This window comes from Bufo gargarizans, chromosome 7, assembly GCF_014858855.1.
Source record: "Bufo gargarizans isolate SCDJY-AF-19 chromosome 7, ASM1485885v1, whole genome shotgun sequence".
NCBI classification, from domain to species: Eukaryota; Metazoa; Chordata; class Amphibia; order Anura; family Bufonidae; genus Bufo; species Bufo gargarizans.
The window spans coordinates 194,911,357-194,931,279 of record NC_058086.1 but is presented as its reverse complement, the minus strand read 5'-3'; the positions used below and the strand labels follow the sequence as shown (position 1 = coordinate 194,931,279).

At 42.4% G+C, this 19,923-nt stretch overlaps 1 protein-coding gene across 1 annotated transcript in view; it reads right to left on the bottom strand.

Moving 5' to 3' along the window:
- Positions 1-19,923, bottom strand: part of SLC25A26 (solute carrier family 25 member 26) — a 125,883-nt gene that overhangs the window by 18,365 nt on the left and 87,595 nt on the right. The window contains exons 6-9 of the mRNA XM_044301243.1: positions 15,973-16,017; positions 6,382-6,451; positions 3,036-3,100; positions 1,086-1,159 (exon numbers count right to left, since the gene is read on the bottom strand). Coding sequence (XP_044157178.1) covers positions 1,086-1,159; positions 3,036-3,100; positions 6,382-6,451; positions 15,973-16,017 — 254 coding nt within the window. The remainder of the gene's footprint in view (positions 1-1,085; positions 1,160-3,035; positions 3,101-6,381; positions 6,452-15,972; positions 16,018-19,923) is intronic.

The following is a 19,923-nucleotide window of genomic DNA, read 5'->3' as shown; positions in this document are numbered from 1 at the left end:
CAAAACACAAGGGACAACACCGACAGGGCAGGAGACTGTACTAGCTTTTTCCACCCCCTGTCCATGTGTCCTATAACATTCCACTTCTAACTGTGGAAGCAGGTACACCAGGTGACTTGATCACAGTGGCCTAGAAACATAACTTGAGTAAATTTGGGGTGGCTTGCTGTCCTTCTTTTCATGGCTATTATTAGGGATAGTCTTAAAGAGGTTGTCTCAGCAAGTGGCAGTTTTCATGTAGAGAAACTTAATACAAGGCACTTATTAATGTATTGTGATTGTCCATATTGCTTCCTTTGCTGGCTTGATTCATTTTTCCATCACATTATACACTGCTCATTTCCATGGCTACGACCACCCTGCAATCCAGCAGTGGTGGCCATGCTTGCACACCGAAGGAAAAAGCGCCGGCCTCTCTGGTGGCCAGGACCGTGGGAGTGCACATAGGCTGGTGCTTTTTCCTATAGTGTGCAAGCACGACCACCACTGCTGGATTAGTGGGTGGTCGTAAACCCTTAGAAACGTGCAGTGTATAATGTGATGGAAAAATGAATCAAGCCAGCAAAGGAGGCAATATGGACAATCACAATACATTAGTGCCTTGTATTAACTTCCTCTACATGATAAATGTTATTTGCTGAAGTGAGACAACCCCTTTAAGAATGAAGGAATGAGTTGCAGGGAATTGTGAAGCCCCAGAGCGTAGTTACCCTATTGCATGCTGACTTGGTAGGGTTGATTATGCTGATTAAACAATACCTAATTTATGTCTGTACAATGCACCTTCCAAACTGCACATTAATACGCAAATTAGCTAGTTGGAGCACCAAGGGTCCAGCCAGAGTCCTTGAAGCACCAGTTTGTGAACACCCCTGCAGCCTTACTGCCTCCCTGGATCCCACAGGATGTCTAGTCCCGTCAATCTCTGGAACTGTGCATCGTACAGACATAAATGAGGTATTGTTTTAATCAGCATGATCAACCCTACCAGTGTGCCTGGCTTCATAGGGTTGATCATACTGACAGATGCTTTTTAAAAAGAAACAATTCAGCCATAAATAAATGTCGTTATTTTCACTACATACCCTGTGATGCCACGAGTTCTCCAAACATCATTAAGCGCCAGCAACACATTTCCACTTGCAGTACTCGATCCAGTCTGTAGGAGAAAAATGAAAACTTCTATTTAATCAGCTCACTTTGAGCTTTGTCTTACTTTTTTTCATTATAATTTCATTTTGATTAAAATTTTTATTTTCTCTTGTATAACAATTTACAAACTGATCACTCAATTCCTGTACAATATGTGAAAAACTAGAGAAAGGAACACTAATTGTAGGAAAATACACACAAAAAAAAAATCAAGGAATTCCTCCACTAATATTGCCCGCCTTGTAGATCCAAGATCAGTTTCTGAACATAAGGCAACTAGCAGCAGCAGAAGCACTCCCCCACTACTCTATCTGCACCAGGAGACCAAACACACTAAGCATGGCTCTCTAAGTGAAGCCTAACCATCTGCCACGCAAACCGAAAGGATTAGGCAGAAGTTAACACTTGAACAAATCTTGCTGAGAACACAAAACTGTTTAATATTTTAGTAGGTGCAGGTTACCCTGTAGACTGACACATACACTGGCTGTTTTTGTCTGTGTTTGCGTTCCTCGTTTTTCTTCTTCCAGTCAGTGAAGAAAATGTTCCTATCCATTCAAGTTCCATATTTTAATTCCAAGGGGGCAGTAATACAGCAGTTAGTGCTAAAACTTATTTTTCGCTTTATAAGACGCACTTTTCCCCCCAAAGGTGGGGTAAAATGTCAGTGCGTCTTATGGAGCGAATACTAGTGAGCGCTTTCATTATGAAAGATCTCACTGGTATCCAGGAGGCGCAGGGAGCTGTGACTGTAGTGCTGTACTCACCGCTCCTTGGTCTTCTCAGGCCTGTGCTGACTGTGTACAGTGTTAGGAAGTAGTACGTAGTCAGGTCACAGTGTACCACGGGTCTGGAGAAGACCAGGGAGTGGTGAGTGCAGGAGAGAATGGCAGCAGAGCAGGAGTGGTAAGTTAATTTATTTTAGCTCTGATGGGGTCAGATCTGATATGGGGTCTGATCTGAGGTGTGACACGGGGGTCTGCTTGGATGTCTGATCTGATATGGGGGTCTTATCTGAGTTCTGATAAGGGGTTCTGATATGGGGGTCTCATAAGTGGGTCTCATCTGAGGTGTGACACGGGGTCTGCTTGGATGTCTGATCTGAAAGGGGGGTCTTATCCGAGTTCTGATAAGGGGTTCTGATATGGGGGTCTCATAAGTGGGTCTGATCTGAGGTGTGACACGGGGTCTGCTTGGATGTCTGATCTGATATGGGGGTCTTATCTGAGTTCTGATAAGGGGTTCTGATATGGGGGTCTCATAAGTGGGTCTGATATGAGGTGTGACACGGGGGTCTGCTTGGATGTCTGATCTGATATGGGGGTCTTATCTGAGTTCTGATAAGGGGTTCTGATATGGGGGTCTTATAAGTGGGTCTGATCTGAGGTGTGACACGGGGGTCTGCTTGGATGTCTGATCTGATATGGGGGTCTTATCTGAGTTCTGACAAGGGGTTCTGATATGGGGGTCTCATAAGTGGGTCTGATCTGAGGTTTGAAATGGAGGCCTGATCTGAAGTCTGACATAGACTGGGGGATCTGTTCTGAGGTCTGATGAAAAATATTTTTTCTTTTTTTCCTCCTCAATCTAGTTACATCTTATAAAGCAAAAAATATTATAATTTTCTCTGTCAACTTACAACCACTCTTGAGCAAGAAATGGCCATTGAGTCACTGTCCTTTTTTCCCCACTCCTTTTTTCAGTGAATATATTTTTTCTCAGTAGGGGGCGGCAATGAGCACATGAGAAGATCCTCCCAGGAAATTTTCATATTGCTTCACACCAAATAGTCACATAAGAAGACATAATACTGTATATACTACTTGGCTTTGTGCAAACGCAGTTATTTTGGCACAGGTGGGCCATGCTCTCTCTCTCTTTACCTTTGCCAGCATTATACGGGTTTTCACTACATCCAGGGGGGTAGTAACTGCAGCTGCAAAACCACCTGAGCAGTAAAAAAAAAAAAAAAGACAAAAAACAAATAAGACCTTGTTGGGGATTGATCTTACAGTAAAGTTCCCACAACCTTTGTCAAGACGTCTTAAAATGTGATGTTTATATATAAACTACATCAAACGTATGACTGGGTCATCCAGCTTCTGACTGCGGAGAACGGTTCTCAGGGGCCCGCTTTTCGGCTCCTTACAGAGCTCCTTCTATAAACAAGACCATGCTTTTTTTATTTTTTATAATCAAACGATCAACGAGACGCCGTCCTGTATGTGCACTGTATGTCATGTAAAGCATCCACTTGTTAAAAAGGGATGCAAAACTTTAAAATGAACTTCCAGTTTTATGTAAATCAAGCTGAACCACTGTGTACACAAGAAGTTCTACAACTTTTTGTTTCAATTCCTCACTATTGCCAAGATACATGTTTGCTGTCAGGGAATGAGAACGTTCTTGTTTACATTCAGAGACTACAAACCTGTAAACAGCTCCCCCTGTTCTCAGATGAGAAGTGGATACAATTGTATCCAGCGTAGACAATGCTAAACAGCCAAGGAGTGCACACTGATACATTGTAGCAAACCTGCTGCTACTGATGTATATAGCTCACAGAGCATTGTCTAGACTTGATACGTTGTATCTTTCTCTCAGCTGAGAGCAGGACTAGATGTGTACAGGTTAAACCCACTGAATGTAGACAAGAGTGCCCTCATTCACTGACGGCAAACAAAAAAGTCGAAAGTTGTAGAACTTTTCAGGCTAATTTTACACTAGCGTTTTGAGATTTTTGTCTGCATTCCCTATTTTCATTATAATGAGGACCGGCAGCGATTTGGCGGCAACCCAGCAAATATGCCGAGAATCGTCTGGACAAATAACGCTGCGTGCAGTAGTTTTCGTCAGGCCGCTTTTCCGCATGTTTGCCAGATTGCGGCCGGATTTAAGCTGGTCCCCATTATATTGATTGGGACTGGTGGGCGTCAAGTAGCGTCCGGCATTACCAGATCCAGACATCTCCAGCAGGCTGATGTTAACGCAAGTGTAGAACGGGCCTTATTATACAATCTAGTCCAGGATTAGAAAAACATGGCTGTTTTTTCCCCTACCGCCACATCTTTCCATGACTTGTATCGGGTATTGCAGCACAGCTTCATTACAGTTAATTAGATTAGGCTGCAATACCACACACAACCTATGGACAGGTGGGGTGCTGTTTTTAAAAGCCACATTTTTCTAACCCCGCATATCGCCTTTAATCTTCAGTTACAACTAAAAATGTCCTGTACCATTTACTTTGAGCACACACTGCTGTTCTCTGTAGGAGAGAAACTACCGCTTTTGGGATTATAGACTTTGCAGAAAAATCCTCGCCCTTTGAGCACGAGTTCTGATGGAGGACGGGTTTTCAAAAAAATAAGTGTTATAGTGGGTTGCAAATGGTTTAAAAATATCAAGAGCGCATACTCACCTCACTGACCACCTGCTGCTGTTCCGACAGTGTCTGGCTCTAGGATACAGGAAAAACATTCCAGTGCTGCCACACGTAAAAACTGGGTTCTTTTTTTAGTCACAAGATACAAGCAGATAAAAAAAAACGTTGACACGTTTCTGGCTACTCTAACCCTTTATCAAAACGTTTTGATAAAGGGCTAAAGTAGGTTGAAACACACCAATGTTTTCCTGTATCCTGGTTGGAGATCCGTCTCACAGTGACACGCCGATTTTCAAGAATCTTGGAGCTCCTGTGAAGTGGAGCTGGTAAGGGCAATTGCCTATATTGTGCAGTGTCTGGCTCTAGTCCTGACACAGCAGGAAACGGCTGGGAATGGCATTCAGCCAATCACTGGCTGAGCAGAATTCACAGCCATTTCCTGCTGTGTCAGGATGAGAGCAGGAAGTGGAACGCAGCGGGCACCCAGAATGGCAGCGGTGGGAGATTGGTGAGCATAAACTTTTTGTTTATTTATTTTTTATAACTTGCACCCTACTGTCACACTTTAATGCCCCTGACTTCCATCCTTGACCACCCTTCCCACTGTCTTTGTTTTGGATCTTCAAGGAAATTTTTATCTGCCAGTTAAAACCAGATTCTGCCACATATGTATTTTTCTAATCTATTTCTGATTGCAGATTTATTCTATCTTCTGAACATGATAATGGGGGCGGACATCAGCATTAAGAAAATTGCTTTACGGGAGCCCCATGGGCTATAGACACAATGGTCAGGAGAGGACCTCATTGCCGTCTATGGGAGAGTTTTCTAGGCATGATCTATATAACCTGTGCAGAGGTCATTGTACAAGGAATGAATGGATCCTGTCGTATCTATACACAGAGGTGATAGCATTACAGGCAGGATTAGAATGACATAAGCAGGTAACTGCATCTGAGGTCAGTGACATCACCGTACATTGGTCACATGGTCTAGGAGCAGCTCAGTCCCTTTCAAGTGAATGGGACTGAACTGCGATACCAAGCACAGCCACTATACAACGTGCGGCGCTGTGCCTGGTAAGCTGCGAGTAGGGTGGTCCTGAGGATAGACCATTAATATTAAATTCCTGGATAACCCCTTTAAATTCTGGACATTTTGGCCGTTCCGTAGAATGTCACGCAAAGATTTTGTTGGATTTCCTTGAACGTGTTGTCCAACACAAAAAAACGAACATTTCCCATCTTCATCCTTTAGGATCTTCCAGCCACAATAACACTATAAACCCTCTAGTCCCCCGTCTGTTGCTTCCTCGCTGCCCAGATGTTCTGTCCTCCGCTGCTTTTGCATAGAAGCTTTCTGCAGCCTGTAGGCTCTTGCAACACATTTTTTCTCCCCTCCTGACACCACTTAATCTGCCCTGCTGACAGGGCTGTCACATGGACAGTGAATCATGGCCTTTCTTCAGGAAAAGCCCTGAAGATCAGCTCGGGGCAGCCAGCTGCACAGTCCTGCACTCGGCTCGGGGCAGCCTCTGCACATAGGATTGTGTTCTCCTACCAGGATTATGGGTGATTGACACCTTCTTTGTGATAACCAAAGCAAATTTGTCCAAAACATTTGTCCGCCTTTCATCTTAATGCAACTTTTTCTTTCACCTCTTTTGTAGAGTGACCTCCGGACGCTAAACAACAAAAGCAGCGATGGCGCTCTAAACAAACCAGCTTCACTAAAGAACGCTGCGCCTGGACCTCATATGCTTTTACTCTTCTTTTTTTTTTTCTGCCCTCCTCTTTTAATGTGTTTTTCCCCTCTTCCTCAGTTTAACTTATAATCCCTTGCACCTGCAAATGCTCCACAGACTGCAGACTGCCAAGAATCGAGCGGACGGCTCTGCTTCCATGACCAGAGATCCTGGAATGAAAAACAGAAGAGAAAATAAAAATGTATAAAAATAAAAAATATGGAGGAATTTTATTGCACGCTTTAGATCATCTGCAAAAGGGTTGATTTCAAGGATGGGAACTGACGTAAAAGGGGTCACGGAAAGCATTACAGGTCAAACTTGGGAAAAGCCGTGACTCTCCAGATGTGGTAGAACTACAACTCCCAGATTACTGTATCAGTCAGCAGGGGGCACCACACTTTACACAAAAAACTGTGACAAAATAAAAGATTAATAAAAAAATAATAGGTTACAATACACTATAAAGAATTAGCAAGTTCCCTTCATTATTTTCTTGGCTGGCTTAAGGGGGTTGTGTCATCACAGACCTCCCCTGCTATACCAGCCGACGGCCGACAACCCTGATAAACAGCCGATTCTGAATGGGGAACCCTTGGCTGACTAGACATTTACCCTGGAATAGCTGGAAATGTAGTACGACATGGTGATCCTTCAGCTACATTTCCAGCCTTTTTTTTTTTGTTGTCAGTTAATATTTGTATTTCTCATGAAATAACAATTCTGGAGCATATTTTCTTATAATTCTGCACTGTGCCTTTCCTCTGTTATCCCTCCTGGAAATGTAAGAATACATTGACAATTGGGAGTTACCATTACCCTTGTCAGAGGCGCGTGTTCCGACACAATCTGAAACTATCAGTACGGATTGGACAGTGTCAGAGGGTGTAGGAACACACCTCCAATATATTTCTAGCAAGAATAACAGAGGAATGACACTAAAGATGTTACAGGATTGTCATTTTAGGAATAAAAAAATATATATACTGCAACAGGAAAGGTGAAGAAGCTTTTAAAAAATCTGATTAGTAAAATGAAAAAAAAAAACAGTACCATGGAGGAGTTAAGCTACTTTCACACTAACGTTTTTTGCGGATCCGTCATGGATCTGCAAAAACGCTTCCATTACAATAATACAACCACAAAGTCAATAGAGGATGGATCCGTTTTCTATTGTGCCAGATAGTGTCAGAGAAAACGTGTGTGCCAGGACGGATCAGTTTGGCTCCGCTTCGACAGGCGGACGCAAAACGCTGAAGGCAGTGTTTTGGTGTCCGCCTCCAGAGCGGAATGGTGACTGAACGGAGCCAAACTGATGCGTTCTGAGCAGATCCTTTTCCATTCAGAATGCATTAGGGCAAAACTGATCCGTTTTGGACCGCTTGTGAGAGCCCTGAACGGATCTCACAAACGGAAAGCCAAAAACTAGTGTGAAAGTAGCCTTACTCATATTCCTCCTTGTTTGTATTTAAAAAGGTTGTCCGGTCCCTAAATCAAAATTATTTTTATGTGCCCCTAACACCGCTCACCAATACCTGCTTTTCATGTCTGTGCTTTCTTTCCCTCTGTCTGGGCATCAGACTATCCTGGCAGATCTGTTTACTTTCCTAGTTTCCTGTTTTGGTAACTTTATTGATAAAGCCTGGCTGCAGAGTGATGAGTCACAGGCTGGCCCCTCCCCCCACTGTTCAGTCTGCAGGAGCTCCGCCCACTACATGTGGCCATGTTACTACAGCCAGACAGGACTCCTGTTAGTCTGTTTCTCACTCAGTGTCTAAATAACATCACTGACCGTCCGCAGGCTCTTCTCTCACTATCTCCAGAGGGCAATAAACAGCTTGAATCAGCAAGCACATCCAATCACATGTGTATCTAATCCTATCGTGTATGTGTGCTTGATACACAGCCTGTTGGGTGCGATACTGCCTGCTGAGCTGTGTATCTAATCCCATTTTGTACTATACTGCTTGCTGGGCTTTGTATCTAATCCCATTTGTACTAGATTACCTGCTGAGCTGTGTATCTAAACCCATCTTGCACTATACTGTCTGGTGTAGTTTGTATCTAATCCCATCTTGTATGATACTGCCTGGTGTGTATCTAAGCGCATCATGTCATATATTGTGCGCAGTGCCTTTGTATCTAAATCATCTGCGATACAGTCTATTGTTCCTGTATCTTGTATGATACTGCCTGCTGAGCTGTGTATCTAATCTTATCTTGTATGATACTGCCTGCTGAGCTGTGTATCTAATCTTATCTTGTATGATACTGCCTGCTGAGCTGTGTATCTAATCTTATCTTGTATGATACTGCCTGCTGAGCTGTGTATCTAATCTTATCTTGTATGATACTGCCTGCTGAGCTGTGTATCTAATCTTATATGATACTGCCTGCTGAGCTGTGTATCTAATCTTATCTTGTATGATACTGCCTGCTGAGCTGTATATCTAAAGCCCGATGCACATGGCCGTATCCGTTTTGCAGTCTGCAAACTGCGCATCTGCTAAATAAGGACACCGTCCTTGTGCGACCCGCATTTTTTTTGCAGAGCAATTGACTTCTATGGGTTCGAGGTCTGGATTTTGAGGACCAGAATAAGACATGTTCTATCTAAATAGCAGGGGTGCACATAGAAGAGAAAGGGCCTGAATAATGATGTTCATTTTTGCCACGCAGTATAAAAGGGCCTAGTGTTTGCCCCCCCCCATCAGCTGCCAAGTGCACATGCAACAGGTCATAGGTGCAAATCTGCTGACAGATGCCCTTTAATTGCCTACAACTCCAGGAGCACAGTCTTGTACAGGTTCTCACCACCCAGTAGCAAAGGGGCTGGATCCTTAGGGGCCCGCTCTGCCTCTATGGTAATGGTAGTTGACACTGAAGTCTAATTAAATAACTTGGAAAAACAAAAAGTGGTGTAATATTTCCTGCAGGGATAGGAATATCAGGGTGTAAACGCCTTCAGATTCTGTCATCTCCCGACACTACAGAGACACAAAGAGAAATTTACACAAGCTAATCCCTTTCTGACAGTTGACAAAGACTTACAAATATCAGGGTTCCCAAGAACGCCGGCGGAGAAACTTGTGCTAATGTTTAATCTGCTACTCTGTAGATATTACTGTACCGTGTCACTGATATTTATTTTGAAGGCTTACAATTTTAGGTTAACCTTTGGTGAACCCCTTCACAAACCATTAAGTAAATGCTTAAAGGGAAGGGCCACCATTATAACATTTTTCTTAAAAATGTATTAAAGGGGTGGTGCAGGGGTTTTATACTGATGACCGATCCTCAGGAGAGGTCATCAGTATCAGATCGGCGGGGGTCCGACCTGCTGTTTTCTAACTACAGATTCTGTGCGTCTCCATGGTAACAGACTACAGACTGTAGTCTGACCCTGAAGTCATGCGCCGGTCTATCTGTCCACCACTTCTTACTAACATACTTTTGCAGGAGTAGGGGGACAGTTGGTTGGCAATATGTCTGCAGGTTAAGACTACACCGTAGTCTGTTACCATTGACACGAATCGGTCTGCAGAGAAGCTGTAGACACAAAACAATGGGAGATTTGCAGTTTTACTCATTTTGGACAATATATATTTTTTTTCAATTGGCCTTTATTAAAAATATTCAGCAGTTCTGTTAATTAAAGGAGTTGCGCAGGGGTTTTATATTAATGAACTACACTCAGGATAGGTGATCAATATCAGATCGGCAGGGGTCCAACACCCGGCACTCCCGCGATCAGCTGTTTGAAGAGGAGGCGGAGGACAGATGGAAAGGAGCGCGACTGCAGGGTCAGACTACATAGGGGTTGTCTGTAGTCTGTTACCATGGAGACACACAGATCTGCACAGAATCTGTAGTTAGAAAACAGCAGGCGATTTCCAAATCAAAACTGTTCCATAGGTGTCTTTTTTTTAAATTAAATATTAAAAATAATTGTTAATGTGTACACATAGTTTCATGAGAATCATTTGTTTCTATGGAATAAATTTCTCCTATAATATCAGGGACCAAAATCTATTATCAAAATGCCAAGGTAGGGAATCCCTTATTCAGACCTCTAATCAATTAGCCATAGCAGAGAACTACTGTAGAAATGGCGCCTCTTGGGTGGACTTGACACGTTCATGTGATACATGATCCACCCACTGATTCTGATTTACAACATGTTATGCTTTATTCAACCTGTGGTGGCGCTGCAGAAAAACATAAAGGCATTGTGCCGCCATTAAACGTTCATTTAATATAATTCAGCATGAAAAACTAATTATTTTTCAGTTACTAAAATGCTCCAGTTGTAAAATATTCTCTTTTCTTCATTATAATGGCGCCCCTTGGTGTTTCTGTATAAGTAGTGCACATGTCCACCTACTGAGGTGGTCACACATGCTCAGTTTTATCCCTCAACTGCCACCAGTCCATCTACTGTTAGTAGCGTTAGTTCAGGGAGTGAGCTGCAGCAAAAAAAGGATACACTCTCTGAGCTGTGAGAGGGAGAGAGCAGCAGCAGGGAGGACACACCCCCTGATAAAGGACATGCCCCTGAGCTGCCAGTGTGAAAAGAGCAATGAATGGGGAGACCTTCATGGAGAGGTCCAGGGCTGGTTCTAAGTTTGTTAGAAAGTGATTGTCATGTACTATATGATGTCTGATTTTACATCAATTTTGGGACAACCCCTTTAACACATAATACTAGTTTTTTTCCACCAGATTACATTAGACTGGCAAAGGTTTTAGCAAAAGGTTTATTTCTGGGGAATCCTTCTAACAAAAAGGTTTTTTGTAAAGTGGACAGCCCCTTTAAGGCAGCCGTGGAAATTCAACCTCCTCAGCCACTATACACTAACCCAATATACATCTACCCCATAAACAGCGAGTCTCCCGTGTGCTGGAGTCAGGTCAACTTCAATGATGCTAAATATACGTGATTCACTTGACAGCGTGCCATATGATATTAAACAAACACGAGGTAATAGGATATAGATGACGGACGACGCTCCCTTCCAGTACGTGCGCCGCGTTTTGCAGGATGTGCTAGAGACAAGTTCTTTCCTTGGATTGAAAGGAAAACACAGAGGGAGCCTTTGATAAGCTCCTGGCTTTGGAAAGCTTTTCCCCGTAGGGCTCTTACAAATGGTTCTCCTCACAGCCTGGATTTAGAGGGAGAACCGATGGTCCTGATGAACTGACGGCGGCAGCAAAAAACGGGGACATCCTGGTTGTGCGCCATAATCGTTTCTCCACGTCAGCAGGCGATCAGTGTCCAATCGGTAACATTAAAGGGATTATGCCATAATCGATGTAAAAAATGTAAATCAGACATCATATAGTGCATGACAATGTCTTTCTAACAAAGCTAGAACCAGCCCTATACCTCACATGGATCCGGAGATCTCCACATTCATTTCCCCAATTATTCTGCTAGGTTATCTTCAGCCTGGCAGCTCTGGGGTGTGTCCTTTCTGCTCCCCGTAATGGTCACAGCTTCTAACAGAGTATATAGCTGGTGACAGTTGAAGATATAAACTGAGCATGTGCGACCAGCTCAGTGAGACGGACAGAAAATAACAAACAGCAGGTGGCGCTATACAGATACATTTTATTGAATAGCTCACTGGCTATACTACATTTTAAATTACAAATAATTATTATAAAAGTATTCAGATCCAGGAGACACAATCATTTTAAAGGGGTATTCCCATCTGGAACATGGATGACTAGGATCGCTAGGATATTGTCATGCCCCGCTCTGACTATGTGCGGAGGTCGGCCAGAATAGCGGCACAAGTTTAGTGTTTTGTTTTGGAGCCATGCTGGATCCGCCTCTCATCAGGTGCACTGGGTGGGGTCATTAGTTTAAATAGCGCTCCATCCCAGTGCTCTGAGCGGATTATAGGAATCACTTTGGTCTTGGAAGCTAGGAAGGAAGGTTGTCTGTCCCAGCTCAGCAAGATAAGTGTGGTTTCAAGTTTTGTTGTTTGCTGTCTTGGTTGTTTTGTGTCATCTCTCCCATCCAGGTTCTGTGCGAGCAGGCTGCTCCTATTTCCCCTCTTCACCATCTCAGGGAATTTAGGGTGTTTTAGCCCAGGCACGGGGACACATCATACCTACCACCAAGGTTTGCATGTGGGCTGAGCAGTGCAGGGAGAGAGGTCAGGGATTAGCTAGGAGGTGACCCTTCCCCTGCCTCTCGCCTAGAGCCTGGTTGGTGGTTTATCTGTGAGTGAGTGCACGTCCGCCGTGACAGATATGCTATCAATGTCAGATAGGTGCAGGTCCCCCCATCTGGAACCAGATTCTATCTTCAGGACAGAACACCCCCCACCCCGAGGTGAAGAGTGAGCAGCCACACATACGCGGCCGCTCTCTGAAAATAACCAAGAGCTGGCTCATCTTTTTTCAGCAGTTAACTGAGCGGTGGCCCTGCTGGCGTGGGGTACTCTCCATTCACAGCACATTCGGAACTCCCACTGCACATGCGCGGTGTGCTCTTCTTCATTTCAGGGGCCCTGTTCTCTAGACAGGAGAGGGTCCCAGACGTGGAACCCGCACCTATCTGAACCCCTCTAACCCTTCTCACTGGCTGCCTATAACCTAATAATCATACGTGATCTACTCACATGTTGCAGATTCTACTAAAGGGACAGATTTATCAACATCAAAGCAAAAGGAAAAATGGAGCGGTTGCCCATAGCAACCAATTAAATTGTAGCGAAATAAAATTGGTCTCTATGGCATCTGCTCAACTTTTCCTTGGCACCAGATGTTACAAGTCTCCCCACATATGTTGTGCCCAGTTATAGCAATACAGGACAAGAGTCTGTTGTGTCGCGTTTCCACTGGTTTTGACAGCCAGAATATGGTAGCAAGCAGCGTTTTGGTGTCCGTCTCCAAAGCTGAATAGAGACTGAATTGATACTGATACATTCTGAGCGGATCCTTATCCATTCAGAATGCATTAGGGCAAAAACTGATCCGTTTTGGACCGCGTGTGAGACCCCTGAACGGATCTCACAAATGGAAAGACAAAATTCAAGTGTGAAAGTAGCCTAACTGGGAGGCTTGGGTGGCAGATCTTGCTACGGTCATAGTTAAGGCAAATGTCATTGCTGTTGACAAGTTGACACCCACATGATTATAATGTGCCGGGCCCCGACACCTTCCTGTCATAGTCGGCTCCATTTGGGAAGAAATAGTCTGAGGAATTTACTGATAAATATTGCACAAGATTCGAGCGCCATATGGCATTCTGATTTCTTCTGTTGTACATGGTTTGATGCGCGTCCCCACCACGTTTGGTATTACCGAGCTATCTGCAATGTATGCCATCTATAAAGCAGGGCTCTGTTTTTTTTTTTTTTTTAACCCCTTCAAGGTATGGCATCCCCAGCTTTACTACGAAGACCACCCCGGGACCTGACAATAGCCTCAAGGACTGTCTCTTGTACATACACCAATAATGTGGTACATAAGCTTCTGCACACTGGTACAATATAATGGGATGCGTATACCAATATTTAATGACTTGGAAGTTTAAGTTAAAGGGGTTTTCTGAGAAATTTTTACTGATGGCCTGTCCTCTGGATAGGTCATCAGTATCTAATGGAGTGGGGCCTGACACCTAGGATCCCCCCTGATCAGCTGTTTGAGAAGGCACCAGTACTCGTAGTAATGCCACGGCCTTCTTTCACCTTTGCCTAGGCCATGTGACATCACATTCATCGGTCACGTGGCCAAGGAGTAGCTCAGCCCCACTGAAGTACCAACACCAAGCACAGCAGCTATGAACTGGACGGCGCTGTGTTTGGTGAACTGAGAGAAAGCCACAGCGCTCAAAGGAGCGCCGGAGCCTTCTCAAACAGCTGATCGGCGGGGGTTCTGGGTGTAGGACCCCCACCAATCAGGGGATAGGTCATCAGTAAAAATATCTCGGAAAACCCTTTTAAGGTTTCCTTTAGAATGCAAAAACATTTTTGACAACCAATATAAAATATAAAAATCCCCATAACTTTAACAAAAGCTAGAAATGTATAACATAGATAGATATTAGATCAAATCAAAATAATAAAACATTTCAGAATGCCGAGTTGAAAAAGCCCCCAAAAAGTGCGGTCCAGAAGGCCAAAAAAGGTTTGATTCTAAAGACAGCGCATAATAATATAATAATAGCAATGATAACAACAAGAATAATAGGAGTAGTAATAATAACAATAATATAACAATAATAAAATAACAACAGTAATTATAATAATCATCTAAAAAGAATAATAGTAATAAAACAATACTAACATATCATAATAACAATAATAGTAAATAGTAATAATAGGATGATATAATAACAATTATAACACAATAACAAAAGTAATAGCAAAACAATAATAATAGAACAAGAATAATAGTAGAGTAAACTGAATATGGATATTAGCACTGAAGACGGTGACTTCAGGGAACCACCATATAAATGACATGCTTTTACAGTCAATGCTTTACCCAGTGGGTATTCCCAGCTTGACCCCGGCCAACTAAGAAAGCATTTCCCAGAAGTTCAGAAAAGGAGATGCTCATTACTCCATTGTCACTAGGGAACAGCTTAAACCTCTCCCTAAATGTGTTTACAAATAGTGCAGTGCTTCACGTCCATCATTCAATAATGAACAGACGTGATCTGTGGTTGGTCTGCCTCTGAATGGGCTGGTATCATATCTTCCCTATGGACAAGAGCTTGTGGTTATAACATTTCTTAAAGGGTCACAAATTCTAAATTAGGGCTATTTCCTAGAGAATAAAATTCTTCATCTTTCCCATTCTAATGTGGCTTCCAACAGTTATGTAATATTATTTGCATATTGAATTCCTCTGGTAGGAAGAATGTTCTCACTGTAGAGCCTCTATAGGTGACTGTACCATAAGTCAACATCTGAAGTTTTCTAGGGATTTGACTATCACTCATCAACCTCTACACAACTTTTTGTGGGACCATATGGAGAATGTTTACGTTCTTACCACTTTTTGGCGTACAGTATATCTCTTCATGAGACTCACAATGGTGGTACCATTATGTTACTACTACTTGGGACAGTGTCATAACTAGTCTTGACTTCAGAGGTATGTACACTAAAAGTAGGAGGAGGGTGGTGTTCGGGATCATAGAGCTAAATTTAGGATGGCATGTGCTTTGAGGCTTCCATGACAGATGTTCCTAGGAATCAATATTGTGACTCCCACCCACCATTATTCCACCACGCATGGTATACTACAGCTGAGCTCATCCAGAATCGGATAACTGCATTAGAATGGGCTTCCCCTGGTGCCCTTGTTTTTAACCAAATTCCAAAAAAATCTAGCAAGTTACTTGGCTTCCTGTTAAATTTAGCACAGTGTGGGTGCCTGACATTGAGCTTCGTAGAGGACTAATCTGCTGCAGTATATGATGGGACTAGACAGCCATAAGGAACTAAATAAAAACAATCAACAGATCAGTATAGAATATTTGCCAAAAAAATCTCAAGGGAATTTTATGATAATTCAAAAATAAGAGTATCACATTCCATGAATACATCAAACGTGCACCATCTAGTCTGAACAATTCAGCCACATGACACATTTTTATATAGTGCAGATGCAGATTTACACAATTAACATTTAGTTTAACTGCATGTTCAATGATTTTGTCACTTACCTTTAAAAACTCCCAAAGTGGAAACTGAACGAGTGAAAATGGGATCTAGAAAACACCAAAAATATTTACATGTAAGAAGAATCTCTGGTCAAAATGAAATGTTAACATTAATGATGAATGTGAAAAGTTGCTAGAGACATCCCTTGTCTAATGTCAGGAGGCAAGAATTTAGATTTTACCTTCTCAATTACATTCATACATCAGAGGTGTTCTAGGGCCATTTATAGTAATAGTGCCCTCTTGTGCACAGGCTGGTGACTAAGCCCCTTACAACACTAGCCCCAGGTGTGACTACAACCTCTGTAACCCCTATATAACTAACCATCTATGGGCACCTGCTTATCTATTCAGTTGGGGACCCGAAGACTGGATGAATGACCATTTAGTTGACAGCCATCGTTTCGAAACCGGTTCCTACATTTTGTTCTACTGACCCTAAACAAACATATATTATCACATCAAAAGGAAATATATAAGTAAAGTCCACATTTAATATACGTATACTGGTCCCGAATATTGAGGAAACAAGTATTTAAGACCAAACTCAAACAGTTCATAACTTTGAAGGGAGAAGAATGGATTTTGGCCTCTACAAGAAGGTGGTGTATTTTTAGAGCTGCTACGCATACACTGCCTGTCCAAAAAAAAATAATATAAAGATTCTCAATGGGGTTAGGGTCTGGACTCTGTGGTGGCCAATCCATGTGTGAAAATGATGTCTCGTGCTCCCTGAACCACTCTTTCACAATTTGAGCCCGATGAATCCTGGCATTGTCATCTAGGAATATGCCCGTGCCATCAGGGAAGAACAAATCCATTGATGGAATAACCTGGTCATTCAGTATGTTCAGGTAGTCAGCTGACCTCATTCTTGGAGCACATACTCTTGCTGAACCTAGACCTAACCAACTGCAGCAACCCCAGATCATAGCACTGCCCCCACAGGCCTGTACAGGAGGCACTAGGCATGATGGGTGCATCACTTCATCTTCTCTTTTTACCCTGATGCGCCCATCACTCTGGAACAGGGTAAATCTGGACTCATCAGACCACACAACCTTCTTCCATTGCTCCAGAGTCCAAACTTTATGCTCCCTAGCAAATTGAAGCCTTTTTTTTCTGGTTTGCCTCACTGATTAGTGGTTTTCTTACGCCTACACAGAATTTCAGTCCCAATCCCTTAAGTTCCCTTCGCATTGTGCATGTGGAAATGCTCTTACTTTCACTATTAAACATAGCCCTGAGTTCTACTGTTGTTTTTCTTCAATTTGATTTCAAACGTTAAGTGATTGCCGATCACGATCATTCAGAATTTCTTTCCCGCCACATTTCTTCCTCGAATACGATGGGTCCCCACTATCCTTCCAGTTTTTAATAATGCGTTGGGCAGTCCTTAACCCAATTTCAGTAGTTTCTGCAATCTCCTTAGATGTTTTCTCAGCTTGATGCATGCCAATGCTTTGACCCTTCTCAAACAGACTAACATCTTTTCCACGACCACGAGATGTGTCTTTTGACATGGTTGTTTAAGAAATGAGAAGCAACTCATTGCACCAGTTGGGGTTAAATAACTTATTGCCAGCTGAAAGATAATCGCCCATGCAGTAATTATCCAATAGGAGGCTCAGAACTATTTGCTTAGTTAAATCCAGGTGGCGACTTTTTTTGGGACAGGCAGTGTATATTCATTTTTACTACATTGCTCTGAAAAACTAATTAATACATTAAAGAGATTTTCACTTGACTTTATAGCACATAAATTACCAGCGGGGTCCAGAGACTGTCTCAGGTGGTGGACCAAAATCATCGGCTTGGGTGGTCTTCAAAACATATTAAAGGAAATCCATGAAATGTACTTGACTTATAAAATGATCACAGAGCAGTAAACGTGTGGAAAACAGCTTTGTGAGGCCATGGGACCATTAATATTCCACGTCTTGTTATATGGCTGCACAGTGGTACAAGACAACATCAGGTCTCGTACTGCATTCTATCTTGTCTCAACTCTCACGTTGCTGGCTATTTCCATTCACTCAGTCCGAGCATGGATAACGTTCCACGTTAACTGTTTTACATGTACAATCTAATGCAACCAGAGTCAGCCTGTCTGCTGGCTCCAGCCTCGATTTTCTGGTCGACCCCCTGCCAATGTATTTTGCAGATGTAACGGTTTCAGTACGCTTAGCACCCAGATCTTTCCTTGCTCAACAGAAGATAAAACACAGCACAAATGTCCATGTAACTGAACAATCATTAAAGAAGGGACAGATTCTCGTTTGGCATTGTGAATAATTTAAAAAATATTCAAAATCGACCACAATGGTAAAGATTTAGAAGACAAGTTGAAAAGATAAAAGGGATGGAAATGCTTACAGCAATCAATGCAGCTGCATTGGACTCCTGAACCCCCATTAAAGTGATTTGTGAGGGCCCTACTTTAGGACAGGGTTTCATGGCAACTTTGGGTCAACCAAGACTTATGACACTCTGTAAATATAGAGCATTATCACAAGTTAACCTTAAGGTTTTCCTTATTGAGTAATCCAACCTTGGGATGGATGGAAGGCTAACAGATACCCCAAGTCCCATAGGGACCAAATGTCACTGTTTAGCCCTTGCCCTCTTGGCACATACAGTAGTTTTTTCCAACCACTTTTTCCAGGCACCTCGGTCCCAGGTCTAAAACATAAAATGCTGCCTTTTTAACGTTAATGTGTAGCCCTCAATTACCTAACTCTCAAAGCAAACGTCCATCAGATACAGGACGGAAAATTAGGATTAGATGTAGATGAAAAAGTGAGATTCCAATTAGAAGACGATGTTAGATTAAGTCTACAATTGAATAGTGGGATCCAAAGTATAAAGAGGTATGGGATCGGATATATAGGGAGAAGTGACATTTGAAGTATAAGGATATATGGGATCAGATGTATAAGTAGAACAGAGATCTGAAGTAAAGTAATAGATCAGATGGACAAGAAGAACTGAGATCCAAAATATAAGGATATATGGGATCAGATGTACAAGGAGAACAAAGATCTGTATAGTATAAGATATGGGATAAATGTACTAGGAGTAGCAACATCTGAAGGGGATATAGGGTCAGATGTGCAAGGACAATGGGGATCTATAGGAAGATATTAAATTAGATATACCAGAAGAATAAATACCCAACGTATGAGAAGATATGGGATCAAATGCACAAGTAAAGGCAAGATTCTGAGGAGATATAATATCAGATGTACAAGGAGATGAAAGATCCAAAGGAGATAAATATCAGATGTACAAGGAGAGGAAAGATCTGAAGTACAGGAAGATATATGATTTAATGTACTGGGAGGAACACAATTCAAAATATAAGGAAATATGGGATTAGTTGCATAGGGCGAAGCAAGATCCAAAGAAGATATAAGATCTCAAGGAGATACAAGACTTGAAGGAGATATGACATCGGATGTATAAAAAGAACAGAGATCTGAAGTACAGGGGAATATGGGATCAAATGTACAAGGAGAACAGAAATGTGAAGTAGAAGGAGATATGATGTTCCAAGAGAGGTAGATGCATAGTACAAGGAAAGGTCGTATCTCACATGCAGCGACTACATTACAAAGTCATCTCCATAAACACAGTAGCATATTAACAAATCCAGTACATAACTTTTCTTTGAAAATACAGGACTTAAGTACAGTAATAAATCTGGATGAGAACTAAAGTGTGCAACCTGATCTCAATAAGTGCATGAACATCTTCGTGAGGATACATTTCTGCAATGTCACCAGGGACAAGAGTTCAGCCATGCTTCTAAAACCAGCTGACAAGTGGCTGTAAAACAATCGGAATTGTGAATACTCAATTCAGGACAGTTGGAAGGAAGCAGTATTGTAGATAAGGGTAAAGAAAGAGAGGCTTTGTCTGTGTCCATGACATCACGAGGAGTGGAATGTTCCT